Source organism: Balaenoptera acutorostrata, chromosome 8 (assembly GCF_949987535.1).
Source record: "Balaenoptera acutorostrata chromosome 8, mBalAcu1.1, whole genome shotgun sequence".
NCBI classification, from domain to species: Eukaryota; Metazoa; Chordata; class Mammalia; order Artiodactyla; family Balaenopteridae; genus Balaenoptera; species Balaenoptera acutorostrata.
In genome coordinates, this window is record NC_080071.1 from 72257690 (window position 1) to 72275724 (window position 18035).

The window sequence follows — 18035 nt, forward strand, 5'->3', positions numbered from 1 at the left end:
AAACCATGGCCTAGACTCTAGGTCCTAGAGATCCTCACTAATAAAGATAAATGATTCTTATGATTGAGTGAAAAATTCTCTACCAATGAAAGCAGATGCTTAACTGCTGGTCTGAAAATAATTCCCAGTAAGCAAAATGTAGAAACTAAAGCAGTCTACATGTATGTATTAGCCAGAAAAATGAACAAAAAATATTTATTATTATGCTAGCTACTTATATCTATGAAGCATTAATAACATTATAATGTTAGGATTATTATACCTTATATATTATATAATACACACACAAACACATATATATAAATAAAACAAAGGGACAAAAAATATAGTCTGCTTTTTAAAATCATGCTTTGCAAAAATCAGACTAAAATGTAACCAGAGCCAACTCCAAAAATTCAAGTTGTTCAAAGGATACGAAATGCCTAGAAAGTAGTCATGTGGCAGGTTCTCCCCTTACTGGCATCAGGCGTAGAGATCCTACATTCATCATTTATTGGAAGATAAAGCAAGAAAAAAAAAAGCGTTGGAAGAAACTCACTTTTGTGCTTTTCCCTTTCTCCACAGAAAAATACAGAAATCCCTGGACTCAATGCCTACTCCATGTTCTTCCCAGACACTTTATGTTGCTCACCAGCTTCATGTTCAGGGTCTCAAGGGGCTCTTTCCAGACCTCCCAAAGTTCCTTATCCATGCAAAGGACCCAAGGGTTTCCCCGTAAATTTACTGAAAGATCATAAAAGCTATGCTAATTTAGTAGTAATCGCTCCCATATTGTATTTTCATAACACTTGCATGAATTCACAGACCAAAGTCTATAAAGCTATGATGCTAACTGCTCCCCGCTACGTGCAACACTTGCGTCAATTTCAAAGATTAACCACTGCAAGTACGTACACCACATGCTCGGCACTTGCGTCAATTTCAAAGATTAACCACTGCAAGTACGTACACCACATGCTCGGCAAACTAGCCAGGTTCCGGAAAACGAACACTGCCGCATCCCAGGTGTAGAGGCAACAAAGGTAACTCAGTGAATAGGCTAGTAAAAGGAATGGGCTGACTGTGGGCCCCAGAGAAGCCCCTTTATGGTGAACCACAGGAGCCATTTCTGACAATCAAATTTTCAGGTCATTGGAGAAATGTACAGACCACGTCTTGCAACCTCCCAGATCCCGGCAGTACCCACTAGGAGTGTCAACAATACAGAAGCTCATCCCCTCTCACACTGCCCCTGAGCTCTGAAGTTAGGTAATAAAGATGTGTTGCCAGCAGTAACTTGGCAGTTGTCTGTCTATATCCATAAAGCATGAGAAGAATGGGTAAACAAAATGGTGAAAACTGAAAAAAAACATTATGGAATAGACGAAAATAAAAGCGCTTGGCAAAGCTGAAGCTGAAATACGGAAATACTGGTTTTCTCCTGCAAGATCACGCTCCTCAGGACCAGGGGCCACTGCTCTGAGGTTGGGATACAGTCCTTATGAATTTTTGCTTCTCTGGTTCACAGGGAGTATCACATCTGGTTAGGTTAATTAGCCTAGTAATCTTATATCATTTTCCACAAACTCCAAAGAAACTGTTTTATACTGGGTCTCATTCTGAAGTTGTATTTTCGAGTAAGCGTCCTACCTTAATTGAAGCAATATGGAGCAAAGTCTCTCCTCGATGATTTCTTTTCATAGCCATAAGACTACTGGGCGAGAGCTTCACTGCTGAGGGACTACACATCATTCGTCTGTAACTTGGACTATTCAGTGTAGAAGGGGGCGTACCTGGTGAGAGGCTAATGGATTCATCTAATATATTACTGCTTTTCCTCCTCAGTGTGTCACCAACTGTAAGTTTCTTTGAAGGTGGTGAAGAACATCCAGGCAATGGCACGTTTTTTGAGAGCACTGTTTGCTTAATTGAATTTCCACTGGTGCTCGGACTGCTGCTTCTACATCTCTTAGAAACAGGACTGGAACGTCTGTTGCGATGCCCATGTTTCCCACTATGACCTGATGGCAAGGATTTCTTAGATGTAAGATCGTTTTCACAGAGAGTCTTCTCAGGAGTCACTTCTTCATTCCTGCTCTCAATTTCTGGAGACTCTATTTGCTCAGCCAATGGTAAAGAGACTTCAGTTAAGCTTCCAAAACATTCAGATTCTGTTACGGAGCCACTTGCTAGTAAGTCTATTTTACCATTTATCTGCGGACTAGCAATAACAGATGGTTGGCTATAGAAGGATACTAGCTTTTTCTTAAATTCCTCTTTGGAGTCAAGTTTACCATCTTCTTTTTCTGCCTCTAAATTCCATTTTTGGTTGATTTCAGCCAAAGTTTTCTTTTTCTGTTTTTTTCCAGATTTTGCGGAAGCCTTCTTAGCCCTCTCAGAAACATCCACTGGAGGGCTTGTAGAGACAAATTCATACATGGAGGCCTGCTGAGCATTTTCATCGCTTATCACAGGAGGCTGAGTTTGCACTGAAACTTTACTCACAACATACCTGACCTTCTTACTTCGAGGACTAAACCACATTTTTATTGAATTCTTCTTATATTCTGCATCACTAAATAAACTTTTCCTAGATGTTTCTTCTTTCAAATCTGATAGGAAAAAGGAAAAGAAATCTGTTACACGACTTAATCTCTCCCATCTTGAGCTCCCAAAGAATTTTGTTGATAGTTCTCCTAAGGTGTATCACCTTTTATTTGTGTACTTCTTCCTTCCCTCCTAGATTTTGAACTCCTTGAAAGCAGATATCCTCATTCAACAAATATTTACAGAATCCTACTTTATTTCAGACAATGTTCTAGTGGCTGGAGATACAGCAGGGAACGAAACATGGGAAAGACAAAATATACAAATAAATATTTGTATATTTATTCCACTGGGAAAGACAAAATATACAAATAAATAAGTAGAACATACAGTCTGCTGTATGGTAGTGATAAGAGCCATGGAGAAAAGCTATACTAAATAAATAAACAGACTGATAAGCAGGTATGAGATTTAATAAGCAGTAGTCAAAAAAAAATTAAGACTTATTAACTGATGCTTAATTAAAAAAAAAAGACTTGAAAATCAATCAATATAATTCACTGTATCAACAAACTAAAAGAAAACCATGTGACTTTTTTCAACAGATATAGAAAAAAAAAAAATCTGGCAAAATCCGACATCCATTCATTATTTTTAAAAAGGTTCAGCATTAGGGATAAAAGGAAACTTCTTCAACCTGATAAAGGACATCTACAAAACTACACACCACTAGTACCATCCTTAATGAAGAAAGACTGGAACTACTGTTTTGTTCCTATTATCTTGTTCCTGTCATCAAGAACAAGGTGAAGATGTCTGCTCTCACCATCCCTATTCAACGTCATACTGCAAGTCCTGGATAGCACACCAAGGTAAGAAAAAGATAATAAAAGGCACACAGATTGTAAAGGAAGATATAAAACTGTATCTATTCACAGCTGACTTGATTGGCTATATAGAATATCCCAGAGAATCTTTTAAAAAAAATTAATAAAACAGGTGACTGTAACAAGGTCACAGAATACAAGGTCAATGTACCAAGTTCAACTGCAACTGTATTTCTGTATACTAACAATGAACATGTAAACTGAAATTTTTTAAAAATCTGGTACTGTTTATAATAGTACCAAAAAAATACTTAAGTACAAGTCTAACAAAATATGTACAAGCTCTGCTTGCTGAAAATTAACAATATTTATGAAAGAAATCCTATACAATTGGAAAGACATACCGTGTTCATGAACTGGAATACTCATTATTGTTAAGATGTCAATTCTCCCAGACAGATTTATAGACTGTAACATAATCCCAAGGAAAATTCCAGTATGTTTTTAAAAAAAATAATAGACAAGCTAATCCTAAAATTTGCATGGAAAAGCAAAGTAACTATAATGTGGAAAAGCAAAAGACCTGGATGGCCAACACAACACTGAAGAAGAACAAAGTTGAAAGGACTACGCTACCTGATTTCAACTTACTTCAGACAAAATGAATCTAGAGAATTAAAGATAATAGTCACAACTCTTCTAATATAACCTCGAGCTATATAAACGAAAAACTAACAAGAATGAATGAACTATAACTATATACTCAAACATACTCTTGAGCAAAAGAAGCCAGATATAAAAGAGAACATAGAAACAGCTGTAACTAACCTAACGTGTTAAGTCAGAACAGTGATCATCCCTATGGGGAAAGGAGGCAGTGACTGGAAACAGGCAATGAGAGGGGCTTCTAGAGTACTGTTTATTCTTCTGGGTAAGTTCAGTTTGTGAAAATTCATCAAGTTATACACTTAGGATGTATGTGTTATATACTATAAAAGAAAGTTTTTTTAAAAACATATGTATTTATAATCAGGAATTAAAACACAAAGATTCGGTAGAATTTTAAAAAAGAAAATAACCATTGTCCCTAAGTAGACAAGGTGTGACATTTTGTGAGTGAGCACTCTTCTGCACAAACACCTGCTGCTTCAGCTAAGGTCATGAAGAAAGGCCTCTCTGAGGAGCTCACTTTTAAGCTGAGACCTAAATGACAAGAGGGAAGCAGCCACTTAAGGATCTAGGAAAGTGTTTCCCAAGCAGAAGGAAGAGTAAGTGCCAAGGTCCTAAGATGGAAACAAGTTTAGCATATTCAATGGATAGCATGCCATTGTGGCTGGAACTTGGAGAAGGAGCAGAAAATGGAGGGAAATGAAGTCAGGCAGGTAAGCAGAAGCATTCTATAAAAAGCTCAGTCTCAGGTGTTTTTGCTGGTACTCCTCATTCCACTAACCTCTGAAGTGGGAGGGATCAGGACTTTATCTGCAGTCTCCCCCTTAATAATCATATATATATATATAACATACACACAGTTATTTATGTATACACTGGCAACGCCAAACGTGTAAGTGCGGCCCAGACCTCTCCCCTGGACTCCAGGCTCCACTATTCAACTGCCTACTTAACGACTCTACCTGCGTGTCTACTCCTAGTAAGTATCTCACACCAAGCATGACCAAAACTGGGCTCCTGGTCCACATCCTCCCAAACGTGCTCCTCCTACAATTCTTCCATCTCAGTAAATGGCACATCCATCAGTCCAGATGCCTTAGGACAAAACCCTTAAGAGTCAAACTTGTCTCTGTTCTCTCCCTCACATCCCATATGCAAATTGCAAGTTCTACCAGCTCTACCTGAAAAATACATCCAAAATCTGACTACTTTTTGCACCTCCACTCTTACCACCACGGTACCATACTGTCTCACTAGATTACTGCCCCACCCTCCTTTGTCCTCTCCCTGACGATGTCTTTGCCTCCTCTGCTCTAAGTCGATTCTCAACACAGCAGTCTGTGGTCCTTTTATAACTGGTCAGATCCTGTCACTAAAACCCACCAAAGACCGTCAATCTGACTCTTAATAAAAGCCACAATTTTAGGGCTTCCCTGGTGGTGCAGTGGTTACGAATCTGCCTGCCAATGCAGGGGACACGGGTTCGAGCCCTGGTCTGGGAAGATCCCACATGCCGCGGAGCAACTAGGCCCGTGAGCCACAACTAATGAGCCTGCGCGTCTGGAGCCTGTGCTCCGCAACAAGAGAGGCCGCGATAATGAGAGGCCCGCGCACTGCGATGAAGAGTGGCCCCCGCTTGCCGCAACTAGAGAAAGCCCTCGCACAAAAACGAAGACCCAACACAGCCATAAATGAATAAATAAATAAATAAATAAAAATTAAAAAAAAAAAAAAAGCCACAATTTTAGTCTAAAAGGTCAGAAATAACCAGACTCTCCATTTCCTTCCTGATCTCACCTCCTGTTCTTTCCTTCCTCACCATTCCAGCCACTGGGCCTCCCTGTTGTTCCTCAAACACACGAGGTATGCTTCTGCCTCAAAGCCTTCACATTTGTTGACCCTTTGCCTGGAGACCTCTTCCCCAAATATCTGCATGGCTCACTCTCTCACCAACTACAGGTCATTGCTCAAATGTCACATTTTTTGTGAGATCATCCCTGACACTCTATTTAATTTTACAAATTCTCACCTCCTACTTATTTTACATCTCTTTTTGTGTCTTGTCTGTCTCGTCCTATCAGAATATAAGCTCTAGGAAGGCAGAAGTTTGTATCTCTACCCTGCCATTCCCCAGTGTCTACTCAATGTCTAAGACATAGTAGATGTTCAATTAATACCTCCTGCTAAATGAATGAAATTAATGGGATCATATAATCCAGCTAAAGCAAGATGGATCTCATTCAGACTCAATTCAGGGAGAATAATGTTTTATGCTTTAGAATGATCACTCTGGCTGCTACTGAGAAGGAACTTTAGAAGAAAAGAATGGACACAGTGACCAATTACATAGCTATCATCCACTAGAAAGATCACAGTGGCTCTAACAAGCACTGTAGCAGTAGAAATGGTAAAATACAAAACCTAAAAGGCTACTAATTAACTAAACAAATAGGCAGGGGAGAGATGATAAAATGCTTAAAGCCCAATAGCAAGAGGGCGTATGATATATTTCAGTAACTAAAAGACAACCAGTATACTGGCCTTGCAGAGAGACCAAGGAAGAAAGTGGTTTAAAGATGAAGACTATAAAGCAATAGCCAGACCGTGCAGGTTCTTGCTGGCAATGTTAAAGACTTTGATCCTATGCTAAGAGCAATACAAAACCAATAAATTGCTTTATATGAATCAGGTGGCATGACTACACCTGTGTTTTTAAAAGATCCCGCTTGGCTTGAGTGTGGGAGAATAGGTCGGAAGAAGGCAAGAGTGGATGCAAGAATAATCATTAAGAGGCCGAAATAGGAGTCTAAGTAGAAGATGACAGCCTGGGGAGGTGATAGTAGAAAAAGAAAGAAGTAGAATTATTTGAAAAATATTTAGGAGATAAGATTTACAGGATTTGGTGATGAAATGAATAAAGGAGAAGGTGACAAAAACAATTCATATGTTTCTGGCTTACACCACGGAAGGCACCTAGAGAAAAAACACTGATGCTGGAAGAGACAGGCCTCCCGGGCTCCTAAACATCCCTACACACTCCTGCAGGATGTACCAAGAAGGCAAGGCCCTGGCTGCTTTTTACCCAGGCCATTTCTCAGGGCTGTGTTTGCAGCAAGCCACCGTGAGGGATGCAGTAGTGTCTCCCCAGGGGAAAAAAAGCACGCCTATTTCTGCTTACTATAAAAACAGTCAGTTCCCCAAAGCTCAGAGCTCCTTTCCTGTATCGCAACCCCCTGTACATGCAGGAAGCCATGACAGGCCCTTTGCCAAGTATCATCAAAGATGCAGCACTGCACAAAGATGCAGCACTGCACTGAGGAATTTCAGGGGCAATGTGATCAAATATTTGCAAATTTTACATGCACATGCTCTTTCACAAAGCAACTTTACCTCCAGTAACCTATCTTACAAAATATACAAAATATTCATACATGTGCCTGCCTGCAAACATAGATGTGTGTTAATTGCAGCCATATTTGTAATAGCCCAAATTAGGAAAAAAGTCAGTGTTCACTCACTGGAGATCAGTTAACTATTGTTCTTCAATTGGAAATCAGTTAACTACGGAGCATTTATATTACAAAATCTTATGTAGCCGTGATACATGTCAATTAACATGCAAACATCCTCAAGACACTTTAAGTGTAGCACAACCCTATTTACATTTTAAAAATTCTATTGTGTTTATGTCCAAATATTTTCATAAATTCATAAAAGAAAGACTAGGAAGGTTAAACAATGAAAACAGTACCTCTGAAAAAGATTTTGTTTTTTGTTTGGGGTAAAGGGTGAAGGGGGGACTTTCACACTTTACACACTTTTATATTGCTTAACCAGTTGCTAAGAGAATGTTCTCTTATATTTCTTAGGTAAATTAAACAAACATAAAATAAAACTTGCATGAAGTTATATACCTAATTGGTGATAGAGCTGGCATTTGAATTCATATGTTTTCACTAAGTAAACATTCAAAAGTTTCACTAAGTACACACTATATGTGATACTGTGATTTACAAGAAATATATATTTGGTCTTTGTCCACTATCCCAGGCACATAGTTCCTAAAACACTTGTAATTTCCTGTATGAACCACAGGGGCATCTTTTTTTTTTTTTTTTTTTAAAACATCTTTATTGAAGTATAATTGCCTTACAATAGTGTGTTAGCTTCTGCTTTATAACAAAGTGAATCAGTTATACATATACAATATGTTCCCATTTCTCTTCCCTCTTGCATCTCCCTCCCTCCCACCCTCCCCATCCCACCCCTCTAGGTGGTCACAAAGCACCGAGCTGATCTCCCTGTGCTGTGCGGCTGCTTCCCACTAGTATCTTTTGTTATACTTAGTTGTGTTCCCAGTTCCCAAAATAGCTCCAATGAAAAAGGTGAAATGGGTGTCTTTTATTATTCATAACAAGCCCCGTTTCAACCACACCTGAGTTTATGTTAATGAGGTGACTTTTGGAAAGCCCCTAATGATGGGGGCTTGTTGCCAAGGGAACCAACCCGGATTATAGGGTTAGAACTTGCAGTCCCACGCTCTGACCTCCTGGAAGAGAGGTGGGATTGAGGTTGAGCCAATCACCAATGGCCAATGATTTAATCAATCATACCTATGTAAAGAAGTCTCCATTAAAAAACCCCCAAAACAGGGTTGGAGAGCATCCAGGTTGATGAACGTGCGAAGCTGCTGGGAGAGTGGCACACCCAGAGGGGGCATGGAAGCCCCTTGCGCCTTCAACATACCTAGCCCTGTGCATCTCTTCCGTCTGGCTGTTCCTGAGGTATATCCTTTTATAATAAACCAGTGATCTGGTAAGTAAAATGTTTTCCTGAATTCTGTGAGTCACTCTAGCAAATTATTCAAACCTGGGGAGTTGACGGGAGCTTCCAATCTATAGCCAGTTGGTCAGAAGCACAACCTGGACTTGAGTCTGGCACCTGGGGACGGGGGCGGCGGGGAGTGGAGGCGGGGGTGGGGGTGGGGGGGCGGTCTTGTGGGACTCTTAACCTGTAAGATCTGACACTATCTCCAGGTGGACAGTGTCAGAATTGAGTAAACTGTAGGACACCCAGCTGATGTCACAGAATGGCATGATGTGTGGAAAACCCACACATCTGGTGTCATAAGTGAAATGGTACTGTATGTAACACAGTGGTGTGAGTAGAGGAGACACAAAGGAGAAGTGAGTCTTTCTCTACACACATATAGTATAATCTTTGTATGTACTGTATTTTTTCAGACCTACCGATCTTGCCTGTTAACAGACGCTCCAGAAATAGTCAGTGATGAACTGTACAGTTTTCCCTTTCTGATTCTGGCAGTGATCCCTCTTCAGGTTCTCTTGCTTTGTTTTTGCCTTTAAGCCCGTTCACTTTTCTTTAAAAAATATTCCCTTATTCCCTTAAAATTCTCTTCTCTAGCCCCATACAGGCAAGTAAAACCAACTCAGGTCAGCCCAGCACAGAGGTGTGCACATAAATCGTGCTCAGAAAACATTGATGAACTGATGAATAAATTATCTGATATCCTCTCTTAAATCTTGACAGGTATTTATACAAGGGAGGTTAGAATTCAGTTTAAGGGCTAGAAGAAGTCTTGAGGATCACCTGTCCAATTCTCTCATTTTAAATATGAGGCATTAAAGTTAAAAAGGAGAGGAAGGGAGTCTCCTAACTCCCAATCCAGTGCTCTTCTCTCCACACAAACTGGATTATCAAGAGGCCATTTCAGGTACAAAAAGAACACCAGAAAGGCAGGGAAACTGGAAAAAACTCCATCACCACGACCACCACCACCTGACAGGATTGACAGTGACTAACAAATAATTTCATATTGCCTGATACTCATTCTCCAAATTAACACAGACTGAATCTCCTATAACCAACTAGGACAACTGAAATATGTTTTATTTGTCTTATTTTTTTAAAAAGAAGGAAAAAGGACATTATTTGCATCATGTTTTTCTCCTGAGAGGTCACTCCTCATTGAAGCTGAAGAGAACTCTGTATAACAGTTTTCTTACATTATGGAATCAAGAGGAAAATCTTAATGAACCAAGTTCTAACACTAAGTTACTTTAAGAAGAAAACCAACAGCCACCGGTGCATCTTTCGCCTAAGTACTGGTAACAGCCACTGTGTAGGGAATAATCGTGTCTGACGTTACTACAGTGTTATATAAAATTGTCAAGTGTGCTCTTCCTACAAAGCTTTCATACTTAAAAGAGACAACATAATTTTAATTTCATTTTTCTTATTGTTTCTGGGAATACATTTCAACATTTCTCATGTCTTAAAATATTAGCAAAAGAAAAGGAAGTTATGAAATATTATTTTTTGAATTCCTTTTAGATATTCTTTATTCACACAGAACACTATTATTTTATCAGTTTAAAATTATTAATACACAAGAAGATTAATAAACTAAAATCTCAGATCTTCTCTAAAGTTCAAAATCTCTTTTGCCTATTCTTTCACCTCATGTTTCTTAAGTACAAAAGTCCTATCTTTATAAATAGATCTGCCAAGTAAAAGACAGCACTTTAAACAGACAAGAAAAAAATGAAACAGTGGATTTTGAAAAACAATTAGCATTTATCTCTGTAGAAATTTCAGGGATATGATCCCTGCTAAGCAAAAGAATTCAAACTCCACTCCACTTCAAAGAAGCTATCCCTTCCTCCTGGAAATCGAAAAGGAAAGCACTGCACTGAAAAGTCAGTAAATGACAAACCCAGCTGGAAGGAGGAGTGGGTATCCGAATAAGAGCAGACCCTCTGTCACCCTTTTACATCCGAACTGAACATCACCTGCTCAGAAAAGTGCTGTTAGGACAGGATCTTGGAAATAAAAACAATCAGAATGAGGATCCATTCACACAGACTTTATGTCTAAATTCAACAAGGTCTTTTCTCTGCAGTGACAAGTAGATTTCAAAACCAAGTCCTTTCCGACATAATCTCGAGACTAGAGAAAAGGTCAAAATGAAATGTTATCAGGATTACTTTTTAAGAAAGACTCAGGATTACAAAGACTTGAAGGTTAATCCTCTGGTAGTCTGTAAAAACTCGTACTTGATTTTTTTAAATTTATTATTAAACATAGCTGATGACATTTTCATTTAAAAACAATGTCGAATTCTGAAGTCCTCCACACTTATAAAACTTTCAAAATGCAGAATTAGGCATTTTAAAGGAAAATTAAGGCTTGTAGGTAGTAACAACACACTCAATCAACTAAAGAATCTAAATCTAAAAGGACAACAAAACTTCAAACTCAGGAGCACATATTTCCTAACTTACAAAGGAGTAAATGCAGAGAGCATATACTTATGTAGTTTACATGTACACAATAATCTCACTACTCATCCAGTAATAAATTTACTTAAGAAGATTTTGATTATGCATCTTGTCCTAACTAAGCAAGAACCACTACAGCAAGCATGATTTTAAGTTCTGGATTTTGCACAGTATAGCTAAGTTAAGACTGTAAAGAGCAAAAACACCACCACTGCTGGAACATAAATCATACTACTAACAGCTACAACCGTTTTTACGGGTGAATGCTTCTAAGCATGATAAATTATCATACTCATTTCATGAAGAAAAATATTGGTCCTTCCTCTACATAGTAAATTTCTTAATGATGACATTTTTAAAAGAATTCTACTCTCTGAATTTAAATATTTCTGAGTATACCACAAAATTTCGAGGAACACACACACACATGTTGCTAAGGAGCTGCTTGGCCAAGTGTTTTTCTTAAAATTTAGTAATAAACTATAGAAAAGGGAGGCAATTAGAAAATGTGATTTAGCTATCATTAATCTACATCAAAGGATTATAATGATGTACACTGTGTGCCTTTCAAATTATTCTCTATTATAGGTTTCACAACAGAAGTTGAGAAATCTCTTTGACAAACTAGTCCCTTATTAAAAATCAAAGGAAAGTACTTTGCTACCATCTGTGCAACATTAACGCCTTCACTAAAGAATGATTATTTTGTAAGTTAAGAAGTATTCAGTTCTATTTAAAACAAAACAACAGCCACACAGCTATTCAAATGCTCATCTTCACCTATTATAAAAAAGTCATAGCATATATGAAACACTATGTAATTCGCTACAGAAAGACCAGGATCTCTCCCAAAACCAGAAAACAGAAAGGAAAGTTGGGATCCTATGAAAGCATAATCAAAGCATTTTTTTTAATGTCACCAACACCAACATATGCTTCACAAAACCTAACCAGCACCTGCAAGGTCTGATTTAATATGATAGGGGGCAAGAGAAAATAAAAACTTCTAAATTTAACGCCACTGGTAGAAAGCAGACTACGTTTTAAAGAATAAGGTAAAATTATCCATAAATGGTTGTCAGAAAAATTTATGACAGACAACCTCTTCTCTTTAAAGTACAATGAACCAACAAAAATTTCTTCAAGTATTTAGAAGTTCATTTGAGAAAGTATTACTATAAATCAAGCTTCTTTATCGCCAATATACTATATACTATGCCCACGATTTAACAAGTTCTTCCTAATTACCCATCTTAATTATAGTAATTATATATTTTATAGTAAATGAAAGTAACAAGGTTCATTTGGAAGACGAATTGTGAACTACAGGTTTAAAAAAATAAATATAGAAAATGTGGGAGATGTCCAACCACTCCGCTTAATTCATCATCTTCAGCACTTGACTATTCAACAGAACCATATGATTTTGGAGCTAGAACTCAGGAATCACTTAATCTAATACCTTTATTTTATAATGATATCATTTTCCAATTTCCTCATTATAAAGAGGATCAACTGTTATTCGTCCCCAACTATTAGTTCCCTCTACGTATTCACCTAGTTTGCCTTATACTTTAGTTTTAGAAGTACTTGCTAGATAATAAACTAACATAAAGGTATATATACATGAAATATATTGAATAGATAAACTATAAGGAACCAAGGGATATACTGAAAGAAAACACCTCCAATGCCCTTCAAGGCTAAATTTGTTTTGGGGGACCTTAGGAGGAAAAGTTGATAACAATGCAACTTACAATAAGTAGAAAACCCTTTGTACCATGGAAATTACAGATCCAGATAGAAAAGTATATGTTTATACTCTAGACTTATTTCATCTTCTCTAAATGTAGCAAAGGATGATATCACCATTATAAAATGGATTATTGAAACCAAAACCTAAGAGTTTGTTTTAAAATTGTTTTAATTAAGTCTAGTCTCTAGGATATGAATTAGTCTTAACACTGCCAATTTTTCTCCAACACAATTCAACAAATAAAACAAATGCCCACAATTCTAACAAAAGCACCGTGTTAAATGATAAAACAATAAGCAAGAAACTGACAGCATGACCACCCTGCTTAACCTAGGCCCTCAATTTCCTCACCTACAGAATAAAGATCCTAAAATTCTGATTATAGGTTAGGCAATCAGTGAAATTTCAATTCATCTTAAAATAAGTAAAATATTAAAGCCAGCACAGCTAAAGTCTGGTAATGACTAATATAATTATTATTCATTATAATAAGGAAAATGAACACAAAATGGCCTTTGGAAAGTGAATCACCATAATTCTCTCCCCAAACTCCACCTCTCCTCTGAGATGAAAAAGACAGCATTCCAAAAGGCCTCAGGTCCCACACAAAAACTTGTTCTCAACTCAGCAATTTTCCTAAATATCTTTTTTAATGATAAAATATTAAGGCATTTCATATTCCATGGTCCACAAAATATGAAAACCATACTAATAATTCAAACATCACTAACTACAGCAAAATTTCTTGAGGAGTCATCTAATTGTTTGCACCACATGGTACGCAGTACCCTGGCATGCGATAACTGACTACAATCAACCCACTGAAGGTTATTCTGCTCCCCCATTATCACCATTAAAAATGTCACATTACTTGTTTATGGGTTAAACTGTGTCCCTCCCAAAATTCATATATTGAAGTCCTAATCCCATTACCTCAGAACATGACCTTATTTGGAAACAGGGTCATTGCAGATATAATTGGTAAAGACGAGGAAAGTGGGGCTCTATGCAATATGAATGGTGTTCCTACAAAAAAGGGAAATTTGACACAAACACACATACATGGAGAACGCCATGTGAACATGAAGACCGCCTTCTACAAGTCAAGGAGAGGCCTGGAACACACGCCTCCCTCACAGACCTCAAAGTAACCAAACTCACGTAGCCCTTGATTTAGAACTTCTCGCCTTCAGAACTGTGAGACAATAAATTTCTGTTGATAAGCTACCCAGTCTGTGGTACTTTCTTACAGCAGCCCTAGCAAGCTAATATATTACTCTACAGCAACTGAAGAGGAATCAAACATCATGACAGCCACAGACAAAATATAGATAACACCCAAATGTCAATGCATGGCCAACATTCCTAAGAGACCACACATCTTTAAGAATCTGAGGAAAGCCACTTTCACATAGACATGAACATTTTTCATATTGTACACTTAACTCAAGAGACTCGCTAATTCCCCCCGACTTTAGCTAATTCACTGCTAAAGATGCATGGACTCTTAATTAAGAACTCCTGTTTTAATCGATGGTAAGGGGGTGCGGGGAGGGGGAACGGATCATACACTAATCTGTTCTAAACAGAAAATAAAACACTATCAGCACTGTCTTTGATAAAGAAGGAAAACAATACAGAGGAACTAATAAAACTTTTCCTCACTGTGCTGTTAAAGAGGTTTACTACATATCATTTTTTTAAAGTACTTTTTAAAACATGTGCATATATAATTACATCTGAAAATCAGAAAAACTTTATCACCATAGCACATTTTGTCATGGAAGAATGGAGTCTAATACAATAATCAGAAAACTAGACGAAGAAAACATTTCTTAGGTAAACTGCGATTTAAATTCTTCTCAGAAATATGGACCTTGTCAATAAGACTCAAAGTAGTTGCCTTATTTCTTTATTTTGCCCAATCAACTTCACCTTTAGTAGCTGACAATAACACATCATGTTGGATAGCTAAGATCAAAAGTTTTCAAAACAGAAATTCAACCATTTTATATGAGCTTTATCAATCATTCATGGCATCCTGCCAGTCAAGAAAAGGTTCTCCCATAAACACAAGCTAAAATGACGTTATCTGGTCAACAAAAAGACAATTTCAATATCTGATTATGAAGATTCAAAACACTTTACTTGCTTTCCACAGCTAATTAGTTCTCAGCGGAAAGCACAATGGGAAAATATATAGTTAATACACAGAGTGTAAGAACAATTTGAAAAACATTAACCTCCATTTAAATAGAAAAGAAAATGAATATTAGATTTTTGCTCTTTCAAAAATGTGCAAAATTAATCTAACTAATTTGTAGAAAAGTGATACCCAAAAGGTTGTATTCTATCTTGTGAAATAATAGTTAACTGAGTTTAAGGACAAAATCACTATTCCATATATATTATACAGAAATTATTATAACTGTAAAAAGCAGGTAGTATAGGTGGTGAAAAAGTCTCTGGACTGACAATCAGAAGAAACGGGCTCTATTTCTCCTGCTCCTGGTACTAACTGCATGTGTGACTTCAGGCAAGATCATTTAACCTCTCTGGACCCTGGTTTCTCATCTATAAAATAAGGGAGTCAGACCTAATTACCTCTAAGGTATCTGTCACCTCTCAAAATGATTCCTAACACTATAAATCTTAACATCTGAAATATGTCATTCATATTTTACATACTTTATGAAATCAATATGAATTTATCAGTTATTTAACTAAGAGAGACAGTGAAATTTCTCACCTGAAAAATCAGTGCCATGTAGCAAATTTCGAAGCTTACTGCAAAGCTGGATCATGCTGTCCAACTGTCTATTTATCTTCACATCTTGTATCCAGGCTGGGGTGTAACACACTGGACATGCGGTTCCAATGCAGTCACTTACACAATTACTTAAAAAGGATCAAAAAATATATAGAGATCAATGCATTCAGCAGGATCTGAATTGAAAAAAATAAACAGTTTGAACTAAAGTAAAGGAAGCAGAGGCTGTTCTAATAAACAATGGTCAATTATAAAATATTAGTTAAAACAGTGTTTTTGAAAGAGTATGACACTGACACACAAACACACACACACCCTATCTAAATCTAAAGTTGCTTATGTAATTTGCTATGTAGAGACTACACTTGGCCAGACAATAGTCTGCATAATTTTTCCCTGCAAATAAATCTACAGTTTCTAAAGAGTGAGAGTACAGAGGGAGATATAAAAAAAATATTTAGTACCTAATGCATGTAAGCCATGCATCTCAACCTTTCCTACTCTAAACCTAACACTGTGCTTCATGGAGATACCTAAAATTACTGCAAAAAAATGGGGAAAGGTGTTTTTTCTTTTATTTTTGTACAAGTGTCTAAAGGCTTTAGTTTTTGAGAAAAGATGTTTGGTTCCTTCAGGTACTTTTATAACCTGTAGACTCAATTAAATTACCTTGGGTTATATGTCCAAGAGTTACAGTCTCATAGTTAGAAAGGTTTTTCCTAACTTTGGGGGTTACAAACCCTTTGTGACTCTGATGAAGATGTGCACAAGTGTTTGTTCACAATCCCCCCTGAAGCCTATCTGTGAATCCTGAAATAAGAAAGCTCTAAATCCACACCTCCCTTAGCTTCACCAGATGGGCTCTAGCAGGACTGGGTAATATAATAGTCGTAAAAGCCACATCTACTCCAAACACTACATCCCTTTTCATGTGACCCTCTTGTTTGTAGGGCCAGAGGATTCTTACAATGGAGCGCCCTTCCAAATATGTAACGTGTCTTCTACTCAGCAAAATAAAGAAATCTGCAAAAATGTAAAAACAGTGCCACTCTTCTATTTTTTTTTAGTTTGCAAAATAGTTATTCCTCCTTAAAAAGTGTTATTTATGTTATTATGTAATGAGTTTTTTACTGTTATTTTTAAATGAATTAGTATTTTTTAAATGTCTCAGTTTTATATTGGAAATACACACACAAGTAAACAAAATCTCTTTGGGGTCATCAATTTTCAAGAGTGTAAAGTGGTCTGAGACCAAAAAGTTTGGGTCCCCCTGCCACATGACTTAAAGACTTTCTTTTTTTAAACTTACGTCTTAAAGAGAGTTCATGGACCACTTTTATTAGGGATTGGCATGAAAGTATTCTGAAGCTAGCAGAACATGTCAATAAGATAAAAATCTGTGTTCCCTCCAACCTCCCCTTGACTCCAATGCTTCAGTTGCACTGCTACATATCAAAACCATCTTTTAAAACTGCATGGCAGGAGTTCCCTGGTGGCCTAGTAGTTAGGATTCTGGGCTTTCACTGCCATGGCCCGGGTTCAATCCCTGGTTGGGGAACTGATATCCCGCAAGCCGCACAGCGCGGCCCCCCCCCCCCAAAAAAAAGAATAAAAACAAAACTTCATGGCATTTGTAACACTGTTCAGCAGCTTTACGGATCTCCAAATCTGCAAAGAATACAAACAGCTACCCTAATTCTTGGCATCATATAATGAAAATGAACCAAAACTACACTGAATCAATTCTTTCCTCTGTTCATATACAGATGACCATTTTCTCTTTTAAGATGTTCTCATGCCTCTTTTAATCTTTCATTGGCCATTTTAAGTCACAGACCCCTTTAGAATCCAATTAAGTGTATGAAACACACACACATACACAAGCTTTACATACAATTTCATTACATACAATTTCAAGTTTGTTACGTTCCAGATTTGTCACTAATCTATCATATACAGTGAGTACAACCCCTGAAACAAATCTGCTTGCTACAGAGTGAAAACAGGGAGTGGCCAAAATTTTATACAGGAATAATGGGAGGCCTCTTGGAGGAGGTAATATTTGAGCTGAAATGGAACTGATGAAAAGCTAGCCTCGCAAAAATCTGGCAGAAGTACATTCTAGATGGAAGGAATAGTAAGTGCAAAAGTCCTGGGGCAGGAGTGAGTTTGATGTGTTTAATGCA

At 37.4% G+C, this 18035-nt stretch overlaps 1 protein-coding gene across 1 annotated transcript in view; it reads right to left on the bottom strand.

The window, feature by feature from the left end:
• Positions 1–18035, bottom strand: part of BARD1 (BRCA1 associated RING domain 1) — a 79021-nt gene that overhangs the window by 47235 nt on the left and 13751 nt on the right. The window contains exons 3-4 of the mRNA XM_007187872.2: positions 15829–15977; positions 1630–2591 (exon numbers count right to left, since the gene is read on the bottom strand). Coding sequence (XP_007187934.2) covers positions 1630–2591; positions 15829–15977 — 1111 coding nt within the window. The remainder of the gene's footprint in view (positions 1–1629; positions 2592–15828; positions 15978–18035) is intronic.